The sequence below is a fragment of the Diabrotica virgifera genome, chromosome 2, assembly GCF_917563875.1.
Source record: "Diabrotica virgifera virgifera chromosome 2, PGI_DIABVI_V3a".
Taxonomy (NCBI): domain Eukaryota; kingdom Metazoa; phylum Arthropoda; class Insecta; order Coleoptera; family Chrysomelidae; genus Diabrotica; species Diabrotica virgifera.
In genome coordinates, this window is record NC_065444.1 from 135,118,356 (window position 1) to 135,129,201 (window position 10,846).

At 34.5% G+C, this 10,846-nt stretch overlaps 1 protein-coding gene across 1 annotated transcript in view; it reads left to right on the top strand.

The window, feature by feature from the left end:
* LOC126879640 (E3 ubiquitin-protein transferase MAEA) overlaps positions 1–5,238 on the top strand; it is a 118,503-nt gene extending 113,265 nt beyond the window's left edge. Inside the window, exon 7 of the mRNA XM_050642826.1 lies at positions 4,964–5,238. Within this exon, the coding sequence (XP_050498783.1) occupies positions 4,964–5,065 (102 nt within the window). The 3' untranslated portion in view covers positions 5,066–5,238. The remainder of the gene's footprint in view (positions 1–4,963) is intronic.
* The last annotated feature ends 5,608 nt before the right edge of the window (positions 5,239–10,846 follow it).

Sequence of the window (10,846 nt, forward strand, 5' to 3'; positions counted from 1 at the left end):
ATTTAGATCATGACTGCACAGGATTTTCTTAAATTTCATAAAACTTGTTCTTGCTTTGGCAATTCTACTTTTTATTTCTGTACTAGGGTTCCAGCTTTCATTAATATGAGTACCCAGATATACAAGATTACTTACTCGTTCAGTTGAGTCATTACCGATTGTCACGTTATAGTTATTATTATTTACGGCTGCCTGTTTACTAATAACCATAAACTTTGTTTTTCTTGCGTTGAGTTTGAGTCCATATATCGCGCAGGACGCCACCATTCGGTTCAATAACGCTTGAAGAAGTTCAATTGATCCTGTCACTAACAAGGTGTCATCTGCGTATCTGATATTGTTCATAAGCATACCATTAATGAGTATTCTCTCTTTTGCGTTTTCCAACACTTCATTTAAGATTGTTTCAGCGTAAAGATTAAACAACATTGGTGACAATATACAGCCTTGTCGAACCCCACGCTTGAGTTTTACTTCTTCAGAGCACTGATTCCCAACCCTAACACATGCAGCCCAGTGGCGGCTCGTGACCTCAGTATGCGGGTAGGCTACACATATACTTCGGGTAGGCGACAAAAAATATCCTACAATTTGTAATACATTTTGAGCCGTCTTGCAATACTAAATGTCATCTATGAGCGCTACAATGTGTAAAAATTGCTTTTCGAGCATCTACTTTAATTTTTGATTGTAATCCGTTTAAAGAGCCAGCCATTACACTTGCACCATCGTAAAATTGAGCAATTAATTTATTTTTGTAATCATATGGCTCAAGCACGTTTGAAATTAAACTATATAGAGCGTCTGCAGATCTATTCTCGCTAACATCAAAAAACCCTAAAAATCTTTCTGTTACCTGACCAACTTTGTTAACAAAACGGATTGTTAAAGTACACTGTGATTTTTCGGTTATATCAGTAGAATCGTCCGCTAGTATAGAAAAAAATTGACTTTCATTAATTTCTGTTGAAATTTCATTTTTTACGTAATCAGCAAGGCAATCTATTAAATCATTTTGTATTGTTTTTGACAAACCCGTGAACACCCCTTCTATTTTTTAACATTATCCTGGATTTCCTGATCGCGTTTAACTACTAAATTAATAATTTCTTTAAAATTACCCATGTTTGAAGAATTATGGCTCTCATCACGACCGCGAAATGCAAGTTCTTGTTTTACTAACAGAATTGTAACATCAATTTCTTCAACTTCTTCAATCTTTTTCAACTTCTTCATTATACTTATATCTTATTAGATAGAGAAATTTGTCCAGCTAAAGCACTGTCAATAGTTTGTTTATTTTTTTCTAACCGTTTTAAACCTAAGCAATTGTTTAAATGTTCTTTCGAAGATCCATGTTTTTTTACACTAGCTGATAAATTTTTCAAATCTGAATATCCCTGACTCACCCAAACATTTTGCTTCAAATTTGAGAGCAACAGACAAGGCCAACAGAAAAGTGAATTTTTAAAATAACTTCCGCTTAGCCATTTATGATTTTCATACCATATTGTTTTAAACGATCTCGAAAATGGTCATCTGCGTATCTGATATTGTTCATAAGCATGTTTTTTTACACTAGCTGATAAATTTTTCAAATCTGAATATCCCTGACTCACCCAAACATTTTGCTTCAAATTTGAGAGCAACAGACAAGGCCAACAGAAAAGTGAATTTTTAAAATAACTTCCGCTTAGCCATTTATGATTTTCATACCATATTGTTTTAAACGATCTCGAAAATGGTCGATTGTCTTTTGGCTTATCTGTGGATAAAATTGTTAAAGTTGGTAAAGGCCGGCCCATTGAAATAATTTCTGATCTTTCTTGATTTTGGCGCCTTGAAAAAGGCGTCTCGATCAAACTGCATATTACATCGTTTAAAATATTCATATTCGATGACTAAAGTTTTTCCACCAATAAAACTAACACACATACGTTTCAACAACGTCAAATATTACTTATTTTATTTATATATCAAATAATAATTTACTCTTCGAATAAATTGATAAGTTAACAATTAACCTCGCTTTAAATTTTTAATTATCTATATAATCTAATAACACAATTCGTCAGTTTAACTTTAAATTATCCAAATTGTATTGAAACACAATAAAAATATAATGGACGACTGACAAATAACTATTCACAGATTTATTTGTCGTTAGTGAATTATTACTAAATTAATATAAAATTAAAATGCCCTTCAATAGACCGATCTCAAATTTACCTGTTTATTATTCAGTTTTCATAAACAAATTTAAATTGTCCTACCTAATTTTATTCAATACTTAACCTACTAATAACAGCCAAAATCAAAAAACAATTATTTAAAACAGTTTCACAAGACACAAGAGAAGCAACTGATAAAATTTTGTAGGTCCGGCTGTAAGACCCTGTGCCTATCCGTCCGCTTTCAAAATCGTAGAATACGGTCGCTACCAGCAGACCTGCAGCAGGCCTGCTCGCGTAAACAGAGAGAGATCGCACGTCAATTCGCTGTTGGCGTCGTTCTATTTCAAGCTACGTTTTCAAGTGCCTGACCAAGGAAGAATATAGAATCTAGTACTACTGTTACTACAAGGAACGTACAATAATTATAACTACGGAGAAAATTTTTTGGATATTTTTAAAAATAATTTGGATAATTTTTGCTATTTTATTGTAGGTATTGTGTCAAAATTTATAAATTACAATTTTGAAATAAGTAATTTATATTAATAATTTATATTATTGTACTACATTTGAAGAGGGTAGGCGGCGCCTACCTTGCCTCCCCGACGGGCCGCCCCTGATGCAGCCTGGCCCCAATACAAATTTGCGATTATTCTAATGTCCCTACCGTCCAGACCGATAGTTTTGAGAATATGTAGCATTTTTTCATGGCGAACTTTATCAAAGCCCTTTTCAAAATCAATCGCGCACATGAAAACGTCATGATTTACATCTCTGCATCTTTGAATTAAAACTTGGGTTGCGAATAGTGCATCACGCGTTCCAAGGCCACAGCGAACACCGAATTGAGTACTTGAGATTCTTTCCTCAATTTTTCTATATGTTCTTTGATTAATTATTCTGAGAAAAGTTTTCAATACATGACTCATTAGGCTGATGGTGCGATAGTCGCTGCATTTTGTGGCTCTGTGTTTTTTTGGTAGTACAACAAATGAGGATTTAAGCCAATCTTTAGGAATTTTTCCGCTTTCGTAGTTTAAGTTGAATAATTTCGTAAGTATCTTAATGCCCTCGGTACCTAAAAGCTTTAATGTTTCTACGTAAATCCCATCTGGTCCGATCGCCTTGCCATTATTTGCGTTCTTTATAGCGTATTGCACTTCTTCCTTAGTTATTGGAGGACCGTTTATGTCATTTAGCGTTTCTAGTTCGCTTCTTTCATCATCGAATAATTCCTTTATATATTCAGTCCATCGTATTAGTTGACCTTCGATATCTATTATAATTTTTCCGTTTTTATCTTCGATTAGTGGAGGTTTACATTTTTTATTCAGTCCTGCAACTTCTTTCAGTTTTTTGTGCATATTGAATGCGTCACGAACATTTTTACACAATATCAGATGACAAGATGGGGCCCCTAAGCGATTGGGGCCCCCCGCAAGCTTCACGCTTCGGGGGCCTCTGTTACGCCCCTGCCTAAACATTAAAACGGGTTCGATAAACCTGGTTCGATATGAACAAATCATAACGAAACTGTAAAATTTAATCATTTTCATCAGTTATGGTCCAGTCTCTTATATGTTTGAGCCACGATTTTCTCTTTCTTCATATACAATATTTTCCTTCAATGTTTAAACCTCATATGAAACGAATTTTAAATATAACGTTAATGTAATTAAATATATTAAATGTACTGAAAATCATTTAAATTTGTTTAGAGATCTTCAAATGGTATAATATTATGTTATAGTCAAAGCCCGAATTTCAGGCACTCCTAGGTTTGACTAGGCAATCCTCAGGTCTGAATGACGGTCTTAGTCAAAGCCCGAAATAAATTACAGTTTCGGCCTTTGACTAGCCAAACCTAGGAGAGACTGAGTTGGTCAAAGATCGAAAGTTAATTTTATGAAATCGGGGTTTGACTAATGTCGTAATTTGTTAGATTAGGTTTAATAAAACGTTATTTTTTAATTTTGATGTTTATTATTTTTATATTGCCGTAATTAAAATAAAAATAATTAGTGTTTATTCTCACATGTTGAGGCATTATGGCATTTAGTTAGACCTTTTACACTTACCTACATAATTTTGAAGAGTATTTCTTATTGCAGTAGCATTATGAAGCCTTGTCCTCCAAATTTAGAATCTTTTGTACTAATTTTTGTACTATAGAGTTGGTACGCAATACGGAACAATAAACACACTTTTTTCAAGAAATCAAATAAGAGAATGCAAAGAAAATTTTCTTCATTACGAAGATGTTCCAGACGTTAAGCTGTGTCCAAGAGAAATTAGTACAAAAAATTCTAAATTTGGAGGACAATGCTTTATAAAATGCTACTGCAATAAGAAATTCTCTTCAAAATTATGTAAGTGTAAAAGGTCTAACGTATTGTGCAACTCTAAATGCCATAATGCCTCAACATGTGAGAATAAACACTAATTTTTTTATTTTGATTACTACAATATAAACATAAACATTAAAATTAAAAAATGACGTTTTATTAAACCTAATCCAAAAAATTACATTTTAATAGCTGATCGGGGTTTGACTAGTCAAGCCCCGATTTCATAAAATTAAATTTCGACCTTTGCCTGACCAACTTAGTCTTCCCTAGGTTTGACTAGTCAAAGGCCAAAACTGTAATTTATTTCGGGCTTTGACTAAGACCGTCAGTCAGACCTGAAGATTGCGTAGTCAAACCTAGGAGGTCCTGAAATTCGGGCTTTGGCTGTAACATATACATTATATGAAATTTAGTATTTTTAACAGTTTATTTTATTTTTAGGCGTTGACCGAAATGGCTCGACAAAATAGCGGACAAGTGATCTGTCCCAAAACGAAAGAAGTGTTTCAATTTAAGAAGGTAGAAAAAGTATTCGTAATGTAATGTGATATTGTAAGTAGGTACTCGGTACTGTTTTAGTATCTTTTCAGAATATATCTTATGTATATATTTATTTTTAGAGAACTAAAACTTATTTTAGATGTGAATATTGCTACATATATTAAGTGAAATATTATAATTATTAATATCAACCCCAATAAAAATTTAAAACATCATGCTAGATATTTTAATTAGTAAACTATTATGGCTCGTGCAACTTTTTAAAAATGAGGTCACTCTTCTGTAACGATAACTTGAAACTTCAACTTCGGAAACGCATGTTTAAATGTTACATATAGTCAATGGTCTTATATGATGTCGAAGCATTGACGATAAAAATATCCATCATTAACAGCTTAGAGACTTTTGCAATGTTCTATAGACTAATACTTATAAAATATCGTGGACGGCGAAGCAGACAAACCAAGCATTTCCCAACAGAGCAGAAGGTCCTGCAAGCGGTAACAGAAGTTGGGTTGACTTTCGCTTCGTAATACACTTCAAACAATTAAGGAATTACAAGTTAGAAAATTCAACCGAGTACAAAAACGAGGTTTTATAATGTTAAAAAACATTATCTGACATTAGAAAAGGAAACACAGAAAGAAATAGGTAAAATAGCAAAAGTAAAGGAAAACAGACAAAAATAGGCTATATGAAGCTGATCGTAAATGGGAAGGAATTGAAATGGGATGAAGAAAAACAATTAAAAGAAAATTACAGAGTAAAATTGCCAAAACACTAGTAGAAGAAAAACAACTGGGGAAAAGGAATACGACGATGGAAAATGGAAAAATAAGCACAAAAGAAAGGCAACAGTCCAAGGAAATAATAAGCATTGGGACTTGAACCAAATTATGGAAAAATATACAATTGATATCGTTGGTATACAGTATATACAATAGATATCTCGAAACAACTGGGAAATGAAATAATAAAAATAGGAAAGAGCACCCTGTTCATAAATTTTGAAGAGGGATTCATAGTGTCCGAGAAAGTAAAGAAAGCGGTTGCAGATTTTGTCTGGACGGAAACATGTAAACAAGATGAAGGCACACTACTGCTCTGGGAGTGAAAAAAGCTACATACATCACAAGAACGTTGTAGCATATTTATAACATCGCAGTTTAAAAATACGTTAAAAATGTTATACCTATTAATGACAAAACAAAACTATTGATCCAATTTAATTTTATTCAGGTATACTCACTCCATGCCAAGCCATGACTAAAAAAGAAATTGTGCAATTTAAAGAAATGATAAAGGAACTGATAAATGAGACTACAGGAGAAATGATGAAAGATACAAAGGAACTATTTAACGAGGTAAAAGAAATGAATAAAATATACAGAAATGAAATAAAAAAAGTAAAAGAGGAAAATCTGCATATTAAAAGTGAAATGAAAGAATTACGAGTTAAAATGGACCAAATTGAAGAAACAGAAGAAAGGCTAGAAATAGGTGATAGGAAAAACAGAAAGAACAATATAATAAGCGGTTTTTCAATTCCAAATGCTACTGAAAAGGAAATATGTAGAAGATATGTAAAACATTTTTCGAAAGCCAGTTAAAAATAAAAATGAATGTCCCAAAAATAAAGGAAATAAAAGGAGTAAAAGAATACCTGATTAAAGTAGAGAATATTTCACAAAAATTGGAGATAACGAAAAACAAAGCTAAATTAACTAGAAAAGAATATAATCAACTATAATATATTATAAATATCGACTTGGCCAAAAAGGAAAGAACAATTCAACAAAAACTAAAGGAAATTGTAAAAAGAAATGAAAGAAGGGAAAACGGTAAAAATTGGATATTAAAAATTTATAATCAATGGACATGCAATACAAAAAGCAATGAATTGGAAAGGGATGATGCAAACAAAATTACCAATACAAAAAAGTGGAAAAATTAACTGCAAGGAACATATGGAAATGACAAGACCAGAAAGAGGTAATGATAATAGCAAACACGATAAGCAACGTGGAATATCAGGGGATTAAATGGTAAAGAAGTAGAATTAGTTATGAGTTCGATAAAAACAAAATAGAAATATTAGGGATTCTAGAAACGAAAAAGAAAGGAATTGGGGAAATATACTTAAAATGCGGTCATTTGCTTATATAGGGGAGTTCCGCTGGAAAATAGAGCAGCTGCAGGAGTAGGTTTTATAATAAAAAAAGAAGGTAAGAAATATACAGGACTGGAAAGGCTGGTCAGAAAGAATAGAACTCTAGATATGAAAGATGAACAGGGAGAGCCAGTGGCGGATCTAGGCATTTGCCTTGGGAGGGGAAATTTGCCTTAGGGGCGAATTTCCAATGAAACACCTACCAAAAAACATAAAAAATATAAACCCAGACTACATAAAAAACATAAATAATAACTTATATGCATTAAGTTCCATTAAAGACTTCAACGGAATAGTAGGAATCAAAGACGAGACAGTAACGGATGTAATTGGAAGGTATGATGAAGAAGGGAGAAATGATAATGGGAAAAGATTAATTGAATTCTGTGTACCTACTAAATAATTTAATAGTAATAAACAAACATTACCAGCACAAAGAGATACATACATTTACAAGGCAAGGATCAAGAGGCTCGAAAATCGATAATTGACTACAGCTTCCGGAGTGAACCATGGTCGGTGAGAGAAACTCTGTCTGTGTAGAGATTAGGTGGATGTACGACCGACGACAGCGTTTGTCATCGGCCATGGTTCGTCCCAGGAGCTGTAAATACTGTAACAATCAAACGAGCGTTCGAATTTATATACGACTTTATTGATTTATTTATACAAGTTTTCTTTACAAATCTCTAGCTTAAACTAAACTTATTTAAAAAATCCGTTCCTATTTATAGCCCGGCCGTTATTTGTCGAAGATTCTGCCCATCTCTAGTTATCAGCTCGTCACGCCTACTTGAGGTACGTTCTCGAACACTCTTTACCCCTCCGCCGCCGCCTCGAACATTCGATGGCGTCATTCTTACATGTTTCAAGTTGTGTACCGTTATACGGGGGTCGGTCAAGAGTTCTCTTTCGTCACACTGCTCCCCTCTTAAGATCTGAGCGTCCCGATCAGCAACTCTAGATAAAGGCCCAGTATGGTGGAATCTATACGACTCTCCAGCTCTGCATACACCCTTCACGAAAAAATAACAGTCTACTGTCTTTGAAGGGTACGACATATTTCGGTTAATGCAGCACACAGTAATTAGTACGCCGGTTTTTCTGAAGATCACTTCAAGCATGCTTCTCACAATCTTCCAATCCAGATTTTCTACTGCATGGCCTATTTTTGGTAAAGCCAAAGTTTTGATGTCATAATTACACACGATTTTCTTAAAATTAGTTAGAGCACGCCATAATATGTTCTCGTAGCTTGGCGTGTCCGTATAAGACTTTCTGGTCACCATATACAGCAAAGATCGAGGACCATCTTCCAATCGCAGTACTCTTCCAATTTTAGGCTGCTGTTTTCTTGACAGGTTGGTGTCTGCCCTGTAGTTTCATTCACGGCCGAGCGGTAGGCCATCAGGAATAAATGAATGTGCTGGTCCCAATCTCGCTGATTCCAGATACAACTTTGGACAAGTGTTTACCCATCGTTCGGTTCATCCTCTCGACCATCCCATCTGATTGAGGATGCAGGGATGTTGTTCTGGTCTTATTGACACCAATCAATTTACAAACGTTTTGGAAAAGAGCTGACTCAAAGTTTCGCCCTTGGTCGGACTGGATCTCCAAGGGAACACCAAATCGGCTGAAGAATTCTTTAACAAGTACCTCTGTAACGGTAGCAGCTTCTTGATTCGGTAATGCATAGGCCTCGGTCCATTTCGTAAAATAATCCATGGCTACCAGGATGTATTTATTTCCAGCATCGGTTTCTGGAAATGGACCTGCAATGTCGATTGCTACTCTTTTCATAGGACTGTCAACATTGTACTGACTCATGAGTGCTTTCTTTTTACCAACTGGACCATTACTGGATGCACACAGTTCCCCAATAGAACCGTTCTCGAACCTTTTGCATAGTCTTCGTAATACGAGAGGGTCCACCTGATGCAGCGTCATGCAATTGACGTAATACTTCTGACACTTTATTTTTAGGTACAATCAACTGAAGCTTGGATTCTGTACCATCATCACTCTCAAAGGTTCTGTACAGAAGATCATCTTTTAGTACTAGGCAATTCTATTGGCTCCAGTAGGCCTTGACTTCTGGACTACATGCACTAATGTTCTATATGTTCACATAATCTATCTGAGATTGGTTGGAATGCCATTACTCTTTCCTTCCATTCTCGCTGTATTATAAAACCTGTTCATAACCTTCTGGTTTCTCCCCCGGTTTTAAAAAATACCACGTCTTCTATTTCTACTATTTCTGTCTCCAATTGTTTTGTCTCTTGTAAAGCTATTATTTCTACATTATATCTTTTAATTTCTGTAATTAATTCTTTGAGTTTTCCTGTTTCGTATGTGCCTCTTACATTCCATGTACCCAAGTTGACTTTAGTTTTCTTTGTTATTTTTACTTATTGCCTTGTCCATTGCCTGCGTCGTTTCCGTCATTTTTCTCTGTTGCAAACTGTATCTTGTCATTTTTCGGCTTTTCTTTTTTATTGCTGTCTTGATTTGTTTTATTTCCATAGTTCGTAATCCTCTTCTTTGCATTTTTCGTCGTCATTTGTTTCCTTTCATTGCTGTTGCTTAGTTTTTTGCTTTGGTCTCTACCACCAACGTTTGGTTCTTTCCATCCCAGCGCCATATTTCATGATCGGCATATATTTTCTTATACCCTACTTTCACTTTTCTCCCTTCCTTTCTTAGTTCTTGCGCTTTTTGTGTGACACATTTCTGTACAATTCTGTCGTTCTTTGATAGGTCATCGTTGATATAAACTAGACCTTCTTCTCAATTTCTCAATTTGGTTTTATTTCGCATGATTTTTCTTTTATCTTCTTCCTTTTCAAGCTCCACCAAACAAACTTTTTCTCCTAACTTCAGTGCCTTCTCTATTTGTACATCTACTTCTAATTCTGTCTGCATAAAATTTTTCATTGCATGCTTTAAGATATCTGGGCCATTTGTATCTATGTTCAAACCCTGTATAATTATATTTTTTCGCCTTTTTTGATTTTCTAAACTTTCAAGCCTTTCTTCTATTTGATAAACTTTCAAGCCTTTCTTCTATTTGATAAACTGCCTGTTTTAGTTTCGTGTTTTCTTCTCTTAATGTTATATTCTCCTGTCGTAGCTCTCTTATTTCATCTCTATAATCTTTCTGCTCTCTACGCATCTTGCTAAGTTCTTTTGATTGTTCCTCTATTTTTAAACTTACTCCTGCCATCATTTCCATAATTTTTTGTACATTCTCCTCCATTTTCTCCTTTCTGTAGGAGGGAGATCTGCTTATTTTTCGACTTTTGTTAAAAGCCCGTTCCAATTCTTCCTCTTTTCTCTTCTTGTCGTTTTCGTCTGTCGTAGTACCGTCACTTTCTATTCGAAATAGCTCTTCGTATTTTTTATCTTCTCTGCTCATTACAACTGGTTCGTTTCAGTGCGATAAAGGTCTCGTTCGGACTATCTCCTCAGAAACTTAACCTTTCTCAGTGTAACGTCTTACTTTTTTTCTTTTTTTTTTTTTTTTGATAAAATTATATTGAGCAGTATATACTATTTCGATCCTCCCTAGTTACAGAACTTCCCTGTCGACTTGGCAACACCGCGTTCCAATCGAACGAGGTTCCACTTCGAATATCGTAATATCGATG